Below are 20,379 nucleotides of genomic sequence, written 5' to 3'. Positions count from 1 at the left end.
AGTGACCATGACGTACCCAAGTAGTTTTGCACAATGTAATGCTTATACCTGTAATTATTTTCAATTTATCTAGCATAATCTTTTCATATTTTTAACCCATAAGAGCTGAATTTTATAACACGCATCTTCATGAATAATCTTCATTTAACCTTCATATTCATTGCTCTTTTTAACTGCTCTTTGTTTTGGATAAGTTAATGTGATTTTCTCTGAATGCAAAATACCACCATTTATTGCCATTTTGGTCAATTGGAGCATGTGGTAACTGAACATTAATCAATCAGCAGCCGGTCATTAAGACTCATTACTCAGCTGTTTGTCATACAGTGCAAGGCAAGAACAAGTCCTTTGATCCACAATGTCTGCACTTGCCATGATATCAATCTAAACTGTTCCCATTTATCTACACACGTTTGTATACCTCTATTCTCAGCCTGTTCAGATATCTGTGTAAGATGTCACATATTGTATCTGCTGCTACCAGCTCCACTGGCAGTGTATTTTAGGTAGATACCACTTTCGACATACAAAAAAAAATGTCTTGTACATCTCCTTTGAAGTTCCCCCTCTCATCTTAAACCTTTCCAGCTATTTGACCTATCTGTGGTACATGATCTTTTCTATCCCATCTATTGTTGCCATTTTCAGTGAGCTATGGACATACATCTCATGATCTGTGTTTTTAAGAAGGACGACTTGTCCCTCGTGTCTCCTTTGAAATTGCCTCCTCTCTCCTTAAATGCATGCCCTCTGGTATTAGACATTTCAACCCTGGGAAAAAGATGCTGACTGCCCAATCTATCTTATCTCTCTTATAAACCTCTATCAGATCTCCCCCCCAGCATCTGCCACTCCAGGAAAAACAACCCAAGTTTGCCAACCTCTCTTTGTAGCATATGCCCTCTCATCCAGGCAGCATCCTGCTAAACCTCGAGTTTTACAAAGCTGCAACGTAACTTCCTGATTTTTGAACACAATAGCTCAACTAATTAAAAACAACCATGTCATATGCCTTCTTAACCACCCTATCAACCTGTGTAGTCACTTTCAAGGAGGTATGAACTTGGACTCCAAGATCCCGCTACTCACCATCACTGTTAGGGTCTTGTGCTTAACAGTGTACTGTCTCTTTACATTTGACCTACTTAGTTGCAACTCATTACATGTGACTGTGTTAAACTCCATCTGCCATTTTTCCACCCACGTCTGCAACTGGTTTATATCCTGCTGTATTCTTTGCAAGACTTCTACAGTATTCACAACATCATCAATCTTTGTATCATCTGCAAACTTACTAACCCATGTATCTATCTTTTCACCTAGGTTATTTACTGTATATAAATCACAAACAGCAGAGGCCACTAATCACAGACCTCACAGCTAGAATAAGTCCCATTGATCACTACCCACTGTCTTCTCTGGGCAAGCCAGTTCTGAATCCAAACGGCCAATTCACCATTGATCTCGTGCACTTTAATCTTCTGGATGAACCTCCCATGAGGGACGTTGTCAAACTCCTTACTAAAATCCACATAAACAACATCCACAGCTTCACCTTCATCAATCATCCTTCTACCTTGTCAAAAAACTCAATTCAAAATAGTAAGTCATGACTTGCCCCTCACAGAGTCATGCTGGCTCTCCATAATTAGACCATGGTTTTCCAAATGCTCATAAATCTTATCCCTAAGAATTAGGTCACCAGTCCATTATTTCCGGGGTTATCCCAAGTTCCCTTCTTGAATAATGGAACAACATTAGTTACTTGCCAGTCCTCTGGGACTTCACCTGCGGTTAGAGTGGGCATAAAGAAATTGGTCAAGGCCCCGGCAATCTTATCTCCGTTCTCTCTCAATAACCTAGGGTATACGCATCAGGCCCTGGGGACTTATCCACCTTAATGATCTTTAGAAGTCCCAGCACTACCTCCTCCTTAACCTCAAAGTGTCCTGGCATATAAATATGCTCAGCATTGATCTCCACTTCTCCTTGGTAAATACCAATGTATAATACTCATTAAGAACCTCACCTACATCCTCTGCATCCAAGCAAATGAACCCCCCCCCCCACCCTTTTCTTGAGTGGTCCCACCCTCTCCCTAGATATCTTCTTGCTTCTGATTTATGTATAGAATACCTTGGGATTCTCTTCAATCCTTCTTTCAAAAGAGTTTTCATGGTCCCTTCTGGCTTTCCAAGTTCCCCTTTTGAGTGTTTTTTTCTAGCTTCTTTATAATCCTCCAGTTTCTGTTTGATTTTTAGCTTCGTAAGCTTTACACATCTTTCCTTTTTTGGTTAAATTCATCGCCTCTCTCGACATCCGAGGATATCATACTTTGTCATCCTTGTTCTTCCTTCTGATTGGAACCTACTTGTCCTGTACTCTGTCCAGGTGGTCTTTAAACACCTTCAACATATGGGATCTGGGCTTGCCCAAAAACAGCAGTTCCTAATTAACTCTCCCTAGTTCCTGCCTAATGCTCTTGCAACTTTCCCTGCTCTAATTTCACACTCTTCATGCAAGGTCCATACTTACCCTTATCTTAAAACTCAAGGGGCTTGTGGTCACTGTTCCCTAATTGCTCACCCACTGAAAGATTAGTTACCTGGCCAAGATTACAACCCAACACCAGGTCCAGTACAACACCTCCACTCGTTGGACAGTTGACATATTGATTCAAGAAACTCTGCTGCATGCACCTAACAAATTCTGTCCCATCTAAACCTCTTGCACTCAGAAGGTCTCAGTTTTGTATTAGTGAAGTTGAAGTCTCCATGATGACAACCCTATTGTTTTTACAGCTTTCCTTAATCTGTCTGAATATCTGTGCCTCAATGTCCTGGTGGCTTTTTTTTGGTGGGGGGTGGTCTATAGTACAAATGCATCAGTAGGTGAGTTCTCCATTATGTTCCCTCTGAGTGCAGCTGTTTTTCTCCCTGATTAGCAGTGCAACTCCCCAGCATATCTTACTACCCTCTGTCTTTTCTAAGCATCAAAACCCTGGGACATTAAGCACTCATTCTTTTCCCTCTCTCAACCAAGTCTCAGTAATGGCCACATCATAGTTCTAATTACTGATCCATGCTCTAATCTCATCGCCTTTACCCATAATACTCATAGCAATAAAATACACACACTTCAAACTGTCTATCCCATCACATCTGTTACTTTGCCCCTGTTTGTTTTACTGGCCCTGACATCTACCTTCCTCTCCATCGTTTCTGTTTCTGACCTGGTGCTCTAGTTCCTGTTCCCCTACCAAGCTAGTTTAAATCTTCCTGAGTAGCACCTGTGAACTTCCTGGCCAGGCTATTGGCTCCCCTCCAGCTTAGATACAACCTGTCCCACCTGTACAAGTCACTCCTGCCCAGAAAAGGTTGCAATGATACAAGAACCTGAAACCCTGCCTCCTGCACCAGTTCCTCAGCTACTCATTCATCAGTATTCTTGCCCTGATTGGCATGTGAAAAAAACTCAAAATGTGCACTGTAGCAAAATCAGCATACGATGGACAGAACTCAACAATTCCACAGATAATAACTCAGATTAAAGTTCAATGATCCTGACAAATCTAACCCAATAGTGGACAATTAAAGAGATAACAGGAGGAGGTTCTAAAAACATCCTCTTCCTCAGCATTCAAGCACCAAAGTTAAGTATTCCATTTCAAGAAAGTCAGAAGCCAGTCTTTGCCAATTTGATCCACTCCTCTTGGTATCACAAAATAGCTAACTGCACTGGATTCAGCACAGGCTATATGAACAGATGATATTCTGGCTGCCATCTACATCTGGAAAACTTTCCTACAGACTAGTCCAAGCCTAGCACATTGGTTCTCCTGTAATATTCCATGCAGGCAATGGATAGGGGCATGTGCTAATGATCGACAATAAGGTCTGAATTTAGCAGCCACGCTGTTAGAGCAAATTAATTAAGTATATAAAAGAAAGGGTACCAAGATTCTTATTTGATGGGCTACTTTGATTCTGCAGTTTGAGCACCACAGTAATAACTATCCAGGCTTTTTAAATGTTTTTGCTTTGCTGCTTTCTGCATAACCACTGTTTTGTAAAGGACTGTGAATTTATGGTCCAAGGAGGGATATCTGGGTCTAACAGCCAGCAAAGTGTAAATTGCAAAAGGGATTGGCAAAGGATCCATTCCTGACTCTAAAATTTGTAAATAGGGATGTCAAATGGTAACTTCACTTCAATAATTTTGTTGAATACAAAATTAGTCCTTGCTTAACTATCTTAGTTTTGAGTGTGCAACTACTCATACAAATGTTGTTCCTGAAGAGTTATTCAAGAGATAAATTCAAATCAAAATTTTCATGCATCTTTTTTACATAAGGATGCCACATCAAAGTCATCGAAGTTCAAAGTACGATTATTATCAAAATATATATACCATATACTGTACAGTCTTGGGATTCATATTGCAGGCAGTCACAAAACAAAGAATCACATTAGAATTCACAAAAAACCCACACCAAAAAGGCAGTCAAATATCTAATGTGCGAAAAAAAAATCAAATCGTGCAAACTATTTTTTTTAAAAAGCAGACAAACAATCCATCAAACGTGACCCACAGAGTCTCTGAATCTAAGTCCACAGCCATGGAGCCAGCTTAGTGCTGAGGTGAGTACTGATGGCCGCAGGCGATGGGAGCAGTGTCTTTTTAGTGCTGAGGCGAGTAAAACTTCACGGAGTAGTGAGCTGACTACAGGCTTTTCCTTCGGCCTTGATGCCTTACTCTTTTTAATCTGGCTTGGTGCTAAATCAGCCAAACACTGGTTTTCGGCTTGCTCCTGCTCCTGGGCTTGGATCTCGCCACTTCAATCAGGCCTGAAGTTTCAATCCAGCCCCAAGTCCACTATTGTAATGGCCGCCGTGGCTGTAGCTGCATTCTCGTGGGTCTCATTTGCTGAATCCTTCAGGACACCAAGAAATGCCAGGTCATACAGATGATTCAGAAACACACCAGCAAGAAATTACAGGCTGCAGATTGCAGTGATCATAGTCCCAGAAAAGTATGTTTAGTAGAATTGTTAGTGGTTAGTAGTCCAGAAGAGTAGCTATGTTTTGCCAGCGCCATCTACAGTGGTAGCTACTGTGACTGCAGTATGATGCAGTATATGAGTCTCTTCGTTATCCTTGTAGTGAAAAACTCCAGTTCAATATCTTTCCTTTATCATTCTACTAACCCAATCTGGTTCAATTGTTGAATATTAGAAAGATTAAAGCAATAACTTTAGCTTAATCTAAAAATATGCACTTAGACTGATTTTAAGATCCTGTGATTTCTTAGGATGAACTTGATTTTGTATAAAATACAAACTCCAGTCTTTAAACCTGTTTTCTATGCATAAGATAAATGAGCAGAATTAGGCCATTCAGCCCATCAAGTCTGCTCCACTATTCCAGCATGGCAGAACCTGGATATCAGGGAACTATCAATTTTTGCATTAGTTATACCCACGGTCTTGGCCACCACAGATGTCTTTGACAGAGCATTCCACAGATTCTCTACTCTCTATCACCACAGGAAACATCCTCTCCACATCCACCTTTTTCAGTCCTTTCAACATTCAGTAGGTTTCATTGAAATTTCCCCCTGCATTCTTTTAAATTTTAGTGAGTACAAGCCTAAAGCTGCCAAATGCTCCTCATATGTTAACCCCTTCCACGTGAACCTCCTGTGGACTCTCTCCAATGACAACACATCCTTTCTGAGATATGGGGCCCAAAACTATTGACAGTACTCCTCGAATAGCCTGACTAGTGCCTTATCGAGTCTCATCATTATCTCAGTGTTTTGATATTCTGTTCCCCTTGAAATGAATGCCAACATTGCAGTTGCCTTCTTCACCACAGACTCAACCTGTAAATTAACCATCTGGGAGTCTTGCACGAGGACTCTAGAGTCCCTTTGCATCTCTGATGTTTGAATTTTCTCCCCATTTAGATAATAGTCTGCACTTTTGTTCCTTTTACCCAAATGCATTATCGTACTTTTCCAAACACTGTATTTCATCTGCCCCTTTTTTGTCCATTCTTCCAATTTGTCCAAGTCCTGCTGTAATCAGCACTACCTACCCCTCTTCCTATCTTTGCATCATCTGCAAACTTTGCCACAAAGCCATTGATTCCATTATCTGAATCATTGATAGGTAATGTGAAAAGTAGCAGTCCCAATGCTGACCTCTGAGGACTACTACCAGTCACTGGTAGCCAACCAGAAGAGGTCCCCTTTATTCCCACTCATTCTCTCCTGCCTGTCAGCCATTTCTCTGTCCATGCCAGTATCTTTCCTGTAATGCCATGGTATTTTATCTTGTTAAACAGCCTCATTTGTGGCACTTTATCAAATGCCTTCTGAAAATCCAAGTAAATGATTTCTGCCACTGCCTCTCCTTTGTCCACCCTGCTTGAAACTTTCCCGAATAACGCTAACAGATTTGTCAGGCTAGATTTCCCTTTACAGAAACCATGTTGACTTTGACTTATTTTATCATTAGTCTCCAAATACCCCAAAACCTCATCCTTAATAATGGACTAGCAACACCTTCCCAGCCACTGTGTTGAGGATAACTGACCTATAATTTCCTTTCTTTTGCATTCCTTCCTTCCTCCCTTCTTTAAAGACTGGAGTGACATTTGCAATTTTCCAGTCCTCCAGAACCATTCCAGAATCAAGTGATCATAACCAATGCATCTGCTATCTCTTCAACAACCTCTCTCAGGACTCTGGCTTGTAGTCTATCTGGTCCAGATGTCTTATCCACATTAAGACTTTTCAGTTTGCCTAACAATTTTTCCTTTGTAATGGCAATGGCACTCATTCTTGCTCCCTGACACTCAAGGACCTCTGGAATACTGCTAGTGTCTTCCACAGTGAAGATTGATGCAAAGCAGTTACTAAGTTCATCCGCCGTTTCTTTGTTCCACATTACTATCTCATCAGCATCATTTTCCAGTTGTCCAATATCATCTCTCACCTCCCTTTTACGCTTTATATAACTGAAAAAACTTTTGGTATCCTGCTGTATATTATTGGTTTGTTTGCCCTCATATTTCATCTTTTCCATTCTTATGGCTTTTTTCATTGCCTTTTGTTGGATTTTTAAAACTTCCCATTCACTTTTGCTTCATTATATGCCCTTCACTTGGCTTTTATGCAGTCCTTAATTTCCCTTGTCAGTCACGGTTGCCTACCCCTGCTATTTGAGAACTACTTCTTCAGTGGGACATCTCTATCCTGTGCCTTGTGAACTATTCCCAGAAACCTCAGCCACCTCTGCTCTGCTGTTATCTCTGCCAGTATCCCTCTCCAATCTAAATGGGCAAGCTCCTCTCTCATGCCTCTGTAATTCCCTTTATTCCATTGCAATACTGATACATCTGTCTTGTGCTTCTCCCTCTCAAATTGCAGTATGAATTCAATCATATTATGATCACTTCCTCCTAAGGGTTCTTTTACCTTATGCTCGCTAATAAAATCTGGATTATTACACAACACCCAATCTAAGATGGCCTTTCCCTGAGTAGGCTCAAGCACAAGCTGCTCTAAAAAGCCATCTCGTAGACATTCAACAAGTTCCCTGTCTTGTGATCCAGCACCAAACCGATTTTCCCAATCCCCTTGTGTATTCAAATCCCCCTTTACATTACTCTTATTACATGCCCTTTCCAGCTCCCTTTGCAATGTCAACCCCACATCTTAACTACTATTTGGAGACCTATATATGATTCCCATAATGGCTTTTTTTTTTTACCTTTGCTGTTTCTTGCCTCCATCCAAAAAGATTTGACATTCTTTGACCTATGTCACCTCTTTCTAAAGATGTAATTCCATCTCTTACCAAAAGAGTCACACCACCACCTTTGCCTTCCTACCTGTCCTTTCAATACAAAATATATCCTTTGATATTAAGCTCCCAACTTGAACTTTCAGCCACAACTCAGTGATGCCTGCTATGTCATATCAACCAATCTTTAATTGCACCATGAGTTTATCCACCTTATTTTGAATACTACATGTATTTAAATACTGCACTTACTCTCAGATTACATCACCAGGATTTCTAAAATTAATCTGTAAAACATTGCCCATCGCTCTCCTTACCTCACCCTGCATTATAACCTCTCCATTTCTCCCAGTGCCAACTGTCTGAATTCCTTCCTAAGTAAATCTTAAGTTGGTTCAAAACTCTACTGTTAGTGTCAAATAATAATACCTGTGCCTCACTATATCTCCTGGTTGCCAGTCTATTGAATTGTTATTTAAACACTTCGTCAAGACCTCAATCCAATTTAGAACTCCTAAATATTATATGCTCATGTATGATATTTGTTTTTAATCTTTGAATCTTTAATATCCCACAACTTCAAATTAGCCTTTTAATGATGGAACCTTTAACTGCAATCTAGAAATTTACTTCCTCACCCTTTCCAGCTTGCTATCACTTCTTTCCATGTTTTAAAAAAAAATCTTTAATCAGAATCAGGTTTATTATCACTGGTATGTGACGTGAAATTTGTTAACTTAGCAGCAGCAGTTCAATGCAATACATAATATAAAAGAGAAAAAATAAAAATAATAAGTAAATTTTATTCAGTATACTTTATACAGTATATGTATATTGAATAGATTAAATATCGTGCAAAAAACATAAATACTATATTTTTTTTAGAAATTGAGGTAGTGTCCAAAGGTTCAATGTCCATTTAGGAATCGGATGGCAGAGGGGAAGAAGCTATTCCTGAATTGCTGAGTGTGTGCCTTCAGGCTTCTGTACCTCCTACCTGATAGGAGCAGTGAGAAAAATGCATGCCCTGGAGGCTGGGGGCCCTTAATAATGGACACTACCTTTCTGAGACACCGCTCCCTGAGGATGTCCTGGGTACAGTCAACCCTCCTTATGCGCGTATTCCGCATCCGCGAATTCAACCAACCGCAAATGGAGAAAACCTGGAAGTGCTCTTCCAGCACTTGTTGTTGGAGCATGTACAGACTTTTTTTTCTTGTTATTATTCAATAAACAATGCAGTATAACAACTATTTTACATAGCATTAGCATTGTATTAGGTATTATAAGCAATCTAGAGATGATTTAAAGTATACGGGTGGATGTGTGTTAGTTATCGTGGATCGGGATTTTAAAAAATCAGAAGTTTTCTTACTAAGTAAGTCGGAATAGGTACATCCGGTATTATTTAGCGTCAGTTAGTCAAACGTTTGTCTTAGTATATAGTATATATTTTACCTTTCTATGCATATAAAACACTTAAGAATGTATGTTTCAGCGCCGGGTTTGGGAACAGAAGTTCCCAAGTTCAATCCAGTGACAGACCGCTATCGAGTGCGCTCTCCATTTGTGCCGGGTTGATGTGGAGGATCAAAAACGCAAAGCCCCAAAACCCAATAATGAAACCACTGTGTTCCTTAGTAATAATTGTAGCTTCCATTGGGGCAGGGCCTTTCTCACTTTATGCTTTAAAATTGTTCCGATCGTTGACCGACGTAGCCTAATGCTTTTACAATGACTGATGGCGTTTCACCTCTTTCCAATCACTTTATTATTTCCACTGTATTTTCAATCGTGATCGTGATTATTTTCATGAACAGAAACTCTGCCGATTCAGAGCTCCGCCGTCGGGTCCTAATGTCCACCGCATTAAAACAGGTTGAATAAGGGACTTGAGTATCCCCATTTTTTGGTATCTGCGAGGGATCCCAGAACCAATCCCTTGCGGATAAGGAGGGCCGACTGTACTTTGTGTGGCTAGTACCCAAGATGGAGCTGACTAAATTTACAATCTTCTGCAGTTCCTTTGGGTCCTGTGCAGTAGTCCCCCCCCCCCCCCCCATACCCAACAGTGATGCAGCCTGTCCGAAAGCTCTCCATGGTACATCTATAGAAGTTTTTGAGTGTATTTGTTGACATACCAAATCCCTTCAAACTCCTAATGAAGTACAGTCGCTTCTTGCCTTCCTTATAACTACATTGATATGTTGGGACCAGGTTCGGTCCTCAGAGATCTTGACACCCAGGAACTTGAAACTGCTCACTCTCTCCGCTTCTGACTCTTCTGAGGACTGGTATGTGTTCGTTTGTCTTACCCTTCCGGAAGTCCACAATCAGCTCTTTCGTCTTACTGACGTTGAAGCCAGATTGTTGCTGTGGCACCACTCCACTAGTTGGCATTTCTCACTCCTGTACGGCCCCTTGTAACCACCTGAGATTCTAGCAACTTTGGTTATATCGTCAGCAAATCTATAGATAGTATTTGAGCTATGCCCAGCCACACAGTCATGTGTATATAAAGTAGAGCAGTGGTGCACCAGTGTTGATTGTCAGCAAGGAGGAGATGTTAACACCAATCCACACAGATTGTGGTCTTCCAGTTAGGAAGTTGAGGATCCAATTGCAGAACAAGGTACAGAGGCCCAGGTTCTGCAACTTCTCAATCAGGATTGTGGGAATGATGGTATTAAATGCTGAGCTATAGTTGATGAACAGCATCCTGACATAGGTGTTTGTGTTGTCCAGGTGGTCTAAAGCCCCATGGAGAACCATTGAGATTGTTTCTGCAGTTGACCGATGGTGGCGATAGGCATTTACAATGGGTCCAGTCCTTGCTGAGGGAGGAGTTCAGTGGAGTCATGACCAGCCTCTCAAAGCATTTCATCACTGTAGATGTGAGTGCTACTGGGCGATAGTCATTAAGGCAGCTCACATTATTCTTCTTAGGCACTGGTATTTTGTTGCCTTTTTGTGCTGGTATATTTTCTAAGAATCCATTTTTATCATTATAATTTATCCTGGAACATTTTACTGTGTTGAGTCAGTTTATTAATGTTATTGTTACCTTGTATTTTGATATTTTCTAACAGATGCCTTAAAACACTGCTTCTTGAAGGAAATCCTATACGAAAGCTGCCAGTGGAACTCGGTTAGTTTGGATTCTAATTCTACTGGTTGGTTTATTATTTTGTTTGTATGTTAATGTTAAAAATACAAACCTAAGAAAGAAAGCAACAGAAATAATTAGCCAAACCAATCAAAGGCTCAAGTCTTTTGTGTAACACTTCTGGGCCAGTTTGTATTTCATCAGTAATTGATTATGTTATTAGAGGTCACTAGTTCACTGCATCTTAGCAAATATAAAGTTATTTTACCTATTTTTTGCCCATCTTCTGCCAAACAATTGTTTTTTAACTCTGAGTTTATACCGTTTGTTGTTTTCGAGCCTTTTGCATTTTACAGCCCAAATTTTACAACTGTAATAATGAAGGAGTTGATTAAGTTGAGTTCATTATCTTAGAAGTTGCAATATTCACTAATGAAGTTGTGATGTTTTCTATTTCCAACTCCCAAGAAAATGAAGCAGCTCTTACAGGTATACAGATATTCAGCAACATTTTTGCCGCTGAAGTATCAGACAAGATGATATCCAGTGGAGGGTCTAAACACCTGCATGTTATATTCAAAGTTATTACTGCCAGATTCTCCTAAGTTACCACATGGGGGAGTGTAATAGTCAATGTTGGCCAAGAACTGAAGTGAACAAATTACATAAATACTATATCAGAGCAGGTTAGTCCACTATGGTAGCAAGGTGCCTCCTAATTGCCTGAAACACTTCACCAACTAGGATATCAGACCCCAGGAGCATGTCAGAATATTTGCTTCGATGGCATTCAAGAAGTAGAACTTTTTTCTCTAGCAAAATAAGCCACTTGATTGCAGCCTCATTCACCATGCTAAAACAATCAGTCCTTCGGCCACTGTAGCTGCAGTTTACACTCATTAGCCACTTTATTAGGTAGACCTGTATACCTGCTTGTTAATGCAAATATCTAATCAGCCAATTATGTAACAACAACTCAATGCATAAAAGCATGTAGACCTGGTCAATCTGTTGTTGTTTAGACCAAACATCAGAATGGGGAAGAAATATAATCCAAGTGATTTTTGACTGTGGAATGAGTGTTGGTACCAGATGGGGTGGTTTGAGTGTCTTAGAAAATGCTGATCTCCTGGGGTTTGCATGCACAACATTCCTTAGAGTTTACAGAGAATGCTGTGAAAAACAAACAAAAAATCCAGTTAGTGGATTTTCTGTGGGGGACAAAAAAATCCTTTGTTAATGAGAGAGAATGGCCAGACTGGTTCAAGCGGAAAGGAATGGCGACAGTAACTCAAATAACCCAGTGTTACAGCAGTGATGTGCAGAAGAGCATCTCTGTACACACATGTCAAAATTTGAAGTAGATGGGCTACAGCAGTAGATTTGAAGAACATACACTCAGTGGCTACTTTATTGGTAATGTCCTGTACCTAACAAAGTGGCCATTGTGTGAATAGGTTACAAAGTGCACTGTATTGACTGGCTAGGGTTCCTTTTAATGCATCTCCCAAACACAAGAAAAGGAGTAAAACTGCAGAACGGTTCCACTTTCCACAAATGCTGCTTGACTGGCTGAGTTCTTCCAGTATTTTTGTTTTTGTGGTAAACCCAAGATTTTTATCACCAGGAAGAAAGGTAACAATCATATGAATGTGTGAAAGTTCCCTTCTAAGTTGCATACTACCCTGTCTTTAAGTATATAGCATGCCTTCATTGCTGTTGGGTCTCCTTACCAAAGAGTACTGTGGGAGTATCTTTACCTGCAGGATTACAACAGTTCACGGATTGCAGAATATTAAGAAGAATATCAACATCACCATCACCACATTGAGAGCAGTTCAGAATATGCATTTATTGCTGGTCTTTCCAATAAAGCCAGTATCCCATTTAAAATAGTAACAAAATTTGTTTTGATAATATTTAGCTGGTTGAGAAATAATGTATTTATGCATTTCACATAATTTTGAAACTGATGTAATAATTGTGTAGCTTAGTGACCTAACCTAATTTTTCCCTAGGTAATGTGACCTCATTGAAGGCCCTGAATCTTAGAAAGTGTCCAATTGAGTTTCCTCCTGATGGTGTTCTGCATCAAGGATTGGCAGCCATTCTGGCCTTCCTCAAAACGCCTAGGGCAATAGAAGCAGAGCATACAGCAGAATCTGCATATGCTACAGGTATAAATTTTTAAAAAAGCATAGTCCTCAATATAGAAACTATTGTACATGAGCAATGTCTAAATGTCATTTGAATGTTTTGTATTATTGCTTGACTATTTTCAGATGGATCTACATTTATGTTTTTAATGGGTTGCTTTAATTTGTGGTACTGAGCTTACTTGTGCAAAACGTTAAAATTTATAAATTTATTTAATTTCTAAAGAAAGTCTATACAGAAAATAGATTTTACCATGATGCTCTGCACATGATGTCTGGAATAATGTACTGCAAATGAACCGTGAACCTCATACCTTTTTAAAATATGCACCAGAAACAAGAAAGATGCTGTTGCCTTATTCTGCCTTGCTTTGAATTGGCAGGAGAAGCAAATATTTAACAGATGGTTCTGCTAAGCCTCAATCTATTTGTTCATATCTGGGCTAAAAATTAATATTAAACAGAAGCTAGTATAATGTAGAAAAACATTTTGTAACACTAATTGATATATTCATTAGTTTCAAAGATCAATGCAAAAAATTATTTCAAGATCTCTACTGAATTTATTTTGGAGTATGTACATGAGTTTGCATACTGTTAGTGAACTAGTCAATTGTGCAAAATTCTGACACATCAGTATAAAGTGGTAGTAACTAGTTGAACTGTAGACCAAAATATTTTATAGAATCATAGACCATGGTAACAGATCATTCAGTCCATCATATTCATACCAACTTGTGGTCAAACATTTTCCAGAATTTGACCCAAGTCGTCCTATGCCTGGGCAATGTAAGTATTTGTGATACAATGATTATGCTTCCATGCTCTCTCTCATGTAGTGCATTTCAGGTACTCACCACTCTCTGACTGGAAAAAGTTTATACTCAGACTGCCTCAATTTCTTACCACTTAAGATAAGTCTATATCCTCTAATTTTAATCTGCCCTGTCTTTGCCCCTCATAACCTTATATGCCTGAATCTTTTGCGGTCATCTACTGTATCCAGTATTCCTGATGAGGCCTCCTTTCCATTGGTAAGACCTGATATAGATTAGGGGACCACTGCGTTGAGCACCTCTGCTTCATCCGCAAAAAGTATTGTTTCCTGGTTGCCAAGCATTTTAATTCCTATCCCCATTCCTTTCCAACATGTAAGTCCACGGCCTCCTCTTCTGCCCTGATAAGGCTAGTCTTAAGTTGGAGGAGCAACGCCTCATTTTCTGTCTAGGTAGTTTCCAATCTGATGGCATGAGCACTGATTTCTCTAACTTCTGGTAATTTTCCCCTCCCCCTTCCCTCTTCTTCAATTCCCCACTCATGCCTCTTACCTCTTCTCATCACCTGCCTATCGCATCTCCCTGGTGCCCTTCCTTCTTCCCTTTCTCCAATGATCCATTCTCCTCTCCTATCAGATTCCATTTTCTCCAGCTCTTTGCCTCATCCACCTATCACTTCCCAGCTTCTTGCTTCATTTTCCCCTATCCTGAACAGCCCTAGCTGGCAAGATGGTGTTCTCACAGAATTTGATATAGTCTGTGGTACAATCAGTCATTTTGTTAATGTCCTCCCTGTGTGGCTCACATACACATCCCAGTCTGTCCTCTCAAAGCATTCCTGCAGTGCCTCATTAACATCCTGTGTCCACCTTCTTACAATCCTTGTTGACACAGGCTTCCACTGTCCTCTGGACAGTCTGCAGAACTATCACATCTTTCTGTTAATGTGGTGATCAGAACTAAGGACAGTACTCCTGTTGTGAGCTGAGCAATGTTTTATAAAGTTGAAACATAATCCTCCCTCGTCTTGGATACAATACAATATCTCAACTAAGGAAGACCAATATCTCATAACATATTATCTACCTTCACTGCTGCTTGGGACTTGTATGCTATCCTTTTGCTCCTCAGTACTCTCTAGGATCTCCTCATGGTGTATGTCCTATGTACATGGAAAAGTTGATATGAATATTGATGTCACATACATGGAGATGTTAATATGAAAAAATGTTAACAGTATAGTTAACACAATTAAGGTCTTCCCTAAAGAAATAACCTTATTTAAAAATCAAAATTGACTGCTGTTTGTTGGTCTTTGGCAATATCACTTACTATTATTGTTAGTCTGGAGCCTCCATGTTTGTGTTTCTAATACGAACAGTGTCTCAATGTTGATTTTAATATATGCACTGCTTTATGAATGAAATGAAAACAGTATTTTGAGCATTAATTCTGGAAATGCCAAGTTTTATTTTCATTGCTAGTTACATATCTGCTTCAAAATTTTCATCCCTAATCTGATTATGCAGTTTTGCTTTGCTGAGACACAGCAGAGGAACAAAACAACCTCAGAAGTCTCCATTCTGCTCGGAAAACAATCAAGCTTCACGAATCTTTTGCTCCCTCCTGCTATCTGTCCCTACTGCTCTCCTCCCTCTCCCACATTTTGATTAGTTTCTTATGAGCCTTACTTCAAGGCATTTACTGTGAAGGGAGCCAGACATTTCAGGTCCTTAAGTTCAAGAAGAATACTCTGTTTCACAGTTCTGGATGGGATGAAAATATGACAGAAAATTACCCGAGTTCTTTTATTTGGAGGATTGCATTTCAAATGAATTCTGAATCTTTCCCAAAATATCTGAATAAGATTCTGAGTCACTGCTGTGTTTGAAAGAAAAGCATTTTCTGATAGATAGGCAAAGAATAGAAATAAATCATGTCTGCAGTGCCTCTTGCATATTAAGTTTAGATTAAGAAGAGATAAATAACCAGGTAGTTTAAACACTGATTTTTCTTTCAATTGAAGCCAAATGTTTGAATCATAAAGGAAAACAGTAAGTATCAATGGGGAAAGCAGAGCATCCTCAAAGGATGAGGCACCAACCGTTTAATCACCATCAAAAATGCACCAACAGCTGTACCAGAACTTTCATGACTTTATCCTTACTGAACAACCTTATTCGGTATGATGAAATACTTTTTTGCACCCAGCATTACTTTTTTTATGAAAAGCTTTAAAATAATGACAGTGAATCAACAATATACTACATTGTTCCTGGAGACAAAAATATATTAAAATTAAAGTCTTTGCCACAGAGAATTTTCTGGAGAATAATACAGTAATACTTGACAAGCTGTTTTTCTTGATGTACTGCTTGAAGTGTTTGATTATTCTGTTATTCTACCCTGTCCCAGAGTGTACTTCATTGGTCAAAATGATAACAATTTTTTTCCTTTAGCCAAAAGATTATTGTTGATTCAATTAAGTCCAAGTTAATTGTTCATGTCAGGCTGCACAAGCAGGCACCTCCCAGTCTTCACCCAGCTGACAGAAGTCACCTGCCACTCGTTGCTAACTCGTCACCTGCAACCTATTTAAACCCAGTTCTCATCCACTGTCCTTGTTCACCCATCGAACCAACCAGCTTCAACCAGTTGCTCCTAGCCTTCAGTTACCTTATTGTCTTGTCATGTTAGGTATCCTTTCTCCCTTGTTTTGTGGCCCCTTGTAGCTTTTGTTTTGCAGTTATTCGTTGAAGTGATCACTCACCACTAAATCATCTCCACTGCTCTTCATTTGGGTCAAGACTGCTCTACGTTTCCTGACAAGATAGGTGAAGCAACAATTGACCCAGCAGGGTATGCTCACCTAAAGGAAGTCGAGCCTCAACAGGAGCATGTGGTCCCGAAGCAGCAGGAAACCATTGACCGCATATTCACCACTTTCAACCAACTCTCTGTCTCAATACAAAAACCCCATGCCAGCCAACTCCTCCCTCGGAGCCCTGGATTCCAATGTCCAAACATTTTGGCTCCCTGACCCAACGCCCAATGGAACAATGGCTGAGAGTCGATCTCTGTTACAGCATCAGCCTTTTCCCACTTACACACTTGACAACCACATGTATATGCTAATGGCCATGCACTCTGAGGCCCTCCAGTGGGCCTGCTCTTCACCCCTCTCTGTCTAATCAGTTGCACAATGGACTTTGCATTTTCTATGACTCTAGTTTTGCTAGTCCACCATGGCAGCAGATGTACATCAGTTCATCGCTACCTGACCTAAATGTGTCCAGTTCAATTCCTCCAGCTGGTGACCCTCTAGGCTTCTGGGCCTTATAAATCCATTGTCACCTGTGGTCCCATATTGCCATGGATTTCATCACAGGTTTACCACCTTCTGATGGGATCATGGTAGTCATGACAGTGGTGGACCAGTTCTCCAAGATGGTCCACTTCATTACCCTCTCCAAACCTCTGTCAGCTGCTGAGACGGCTGATCTGGTACTCCAGCATGTAGTTTGCCTCTACATTGTGTCATACCAGGACCCACAATTCGTCTCCCACTTCTGTGGAGCCTTCTGCTCCCACCTCTGCACTTCAGTGAGTTTGTCCTCTGGCTATCATTCACAGACCTATGGTCAAACAGAAAGAGCCAATCAGCAACTAAAGAATTTCAGTGACACTTTGCTGTCTGTAACCCTTCCACATGGAAGAAGTATCTGCTCTGGGCTGAACTGACCCACAGTCCACACATTCTCTGCTACAGATAGGTGATGGCTTTGAAGTGCTTCATTGCTGCCAACCCTCATTGTACCCCGTGGAGAAGAAATAATGTCGAGGTCCTATCCACCATGGCCCTGGTTTGCCGATGCCGGACTGCTTGCAAGAGCCATTCTAACTACCATTCGTGGCTACTGCTACCTGATTAGACCCCAGCCAGCCTACTCCAGATTGGGAACCATGCCTGGCTGTACATTGACTTGCACGAGCCTTTGCTCTGGTTCAACAATCCCTTCAAGATCACCATCGCAACAATCCAGTCACTTTAACATCTCCAGCTGCCACCGCCCCTCAGGATCACACTTGTCTTGCCTTGTCCATTGCTACTCAATCCACCTGAGCCTGCACCTCCAGATGCAGTTTGGTGGAAGGTATAGACAGTTCGCCAGTTGATGGATTCATAGCGTCGTGGATGGTTGTGCATTACTTGGCCAACTGGAAAGGGTACGGTCCAGAGGAGAGTTCATGGGTGCCATCCAGTTTCATCTTGTATCCATCACTTATCAAGGAGTTCTACTGAACCCATCAGATCATCCTGGGCTATTGGGTGCTAGCTGTAGGAAAAGGATTCTTGTCAGACCTGCACAGGCAGGCTCCTCCCAATATTCATCAAGCTAATGGGAGTATCCTGCCACTTGTTTTCAACTCATCACCTGCAACCTACTTAAACCCAGTTCTCATCCATAGTCCTTGTTAACCCTTCAAACCAGCCAGTCTCAACCAGTTCCCCCTAGCCTTCAGTTACCTTCTTGCCTTATCGTGTTATGTATCTGTTCTGTTATTTTGTGGCCCTTTGTGACTCGTTATTTTGCTATTTATTTTTAAAGTGATCACTCACTGATAAAGTCACCTCCGAAGCTCTCCGTTTGAGTCAAGCCTCTTTTTTCCTGACAGTTTGCCCATAAAATGATCCCAACTCTGCTAGTTCATTATAAATCCAAATGCATTTATGACAACCAACAAGAACATTTCCATTTGAGCTGTATATCGGTAGTTTCTGTGACAGATTGTTTTTAAATCATAGCTTCCAACTGTCAGTTCTCATATCTGACACAGGAATAAGTCATGCAACCAATGATTTGCAAAATCTTAATTAAGAGCCATGACGTCTTGAAAACTAAGAAATGTTGTAGCTTGCCTGACTGATGATTTGTGATTATTTCCATACCTCTGGACAGATAAGGCAGATAAATTTTGCTTTTTGTTTGGGCTGCTGACTTGTGAATTTGTTAAAACTGATGTTTAGTGTCATGATGCCTCTCAATTGAATTCCTCTAACACTGCAAAACTAAACATGTATTGAATGTTCTTCAATAGAGTGCCACATTTCTGTGCAATCATAGAACTTTCAATGCTCACTAATATTTTTTATTTACTTCTCATCATAACATATTTACTCCTCCTTGGTCCTGACCTCTACTGATGATCTTTCATTTTTCTTGTGATTCACTGTCCCAGAATTAATTTTAGTCTCAATTTATGCAGTCACCTTACACTAGCTGAAGACTATGTCTACAGACTTATTCCATTTTGTATAATCAATAAAACAGAACACTTAACTGACATGAAGAATTCATAAGGGTCATGCTGTAGGAGCCAAGTATCCATTTTCAGTCTGTCTGTATTGTATTGTGTTGTGTTTATTATGGCTAATATGTCATGCGGGTCATGGTCAATGTTCCCTCTAATTTGTAGTAGGCAGTGTGCGCAAAAATCTTATGCTGTGCAATTTTTTTTTCCTGTGACAAAAGTATGTGTGCACTGAATGCACATGTGGCACAGTTTATATAGGTTTACAAAATATTTGACATAAAACTGCACAGAATAGCAACAAAATAACATACATATTTAAGTCACTCAATTACTTTTTCTCTCTCCTGTCTTTGGCATTTACCCATTCTTTGTAAACTCTATCTAGACTAATAGAACTTCCATCCAATTAATAGCTTTTGATTCTCATTAACATATCCAAATGACATTCACCTAAATGGTTTCTCAGCTTGTTTTTGAGTTGATTCATTAGGTTAAAACCTTGCTCACAGTCCACACTAGACGCAAGAAAGGTTCCCCCAATGTCCATCAGCTGTGCAAGGTCGCAAAACTGTTCATTTTGAAGTACAAATGCCACCATTTGAGCAAAGCTTGAAATCAGTTTGGATTTAATTTTTGCTTCCATGGAAAATTTGAAATCATTGAACTGTCTAACCACTGTAGTATTTTCAGGTAGAAAATCATGATATTTTAAACGTAAGGCATTAACTTGTTCATTGCCAAATGTGAAGTCACAATCTGCAATTGTAGAGAAATCAAAAGCTGTACCTCATCTTCAGGAAACCTTTCTTCTAAATGAACACAAAGACTATTTATAAAAGTCAACAGCGAACTTGTATCTACTGTGACGTTTTCTTCACGTTGTTGGCTTAGCAAAACTTTAAATAAATTTGCAGTTCTTTTGCAATTCACGGCCTTCGCTTCTTTTGAATTCAACATGGTGAATCAATATTTTTTTCAATAAAAACTTAGTAAGCTCTCTACAGGATTTGAAACAGATCTTTGTAAACTTTGCGATATGAACATTGTCCGCCAAAGATAGCTGCCACCATGATGCAGCTATACAAACCGGAACAGAAAAAGTGAGGTGACGTAAATTAGTGACGTGCATTGTGGTATTTGAAAAACCGACTAACTAGTTAACAGAAACATTTAGCTAAAAGATTATTTTCAATAAGTATAATTAATTACTACATT

At 40.0% G+C, this 20,379-nt stretch overlaps 1 protein-coding gene across 7 annotated transcripts in view; it reads left to right on the top strand.

Moving 5' to 3' along the window:
- Positions 1 to 20,379, top strand: part of LOC140715401 (leucine-rich repeat-containing protein 27-like) — an 88,595-nt gene that overhangs the window by 2,065 nt on the left and 66,151 nt on the right. For 6 of the 7 annotated variants that reach the window (XR_012096126.1, XR_012096122.1, XR_012096123.1 and 3 more), the window contains exons 3-4: positions 10,900 to 10,958; positions 12,935 to 13,093. Coding sequence is in view for 1 of the 7 variants with exons in the window: in XM_073027532.1 (XP_072883633.1) it covers positions 10,900 to 10,958; positions 12,935 to 13,093 (218 nt within the window). In the remaining 6 variants the exon portion in view is untranslated. The remainder of the gene's footprint in view (positions 1 to 10,899; positions 10,959 to 12,934; positions 13,094 to 20,379) is intronic. The other variant, XR_012096127.1, reaches the window with a different exon arrangement.

The sequence above is a fragment of the Hemitrygon akajei genome, chromosome 23 (assembly GCF_048418815.1).
Source record: "Hemitrygon akajei chromosome 23, sHemAka1.3, whole genome shotgun sequence".
NCBI lineage: Eukaryota > Metazoa > Chordata > Chondrichthyes > Myliobatiformes > Dasyatidae > Hemitrygon > Hemitrygon akajei.
This window is presented reverse-complemented; position numbering and strand designations above follow the sequence as displayed.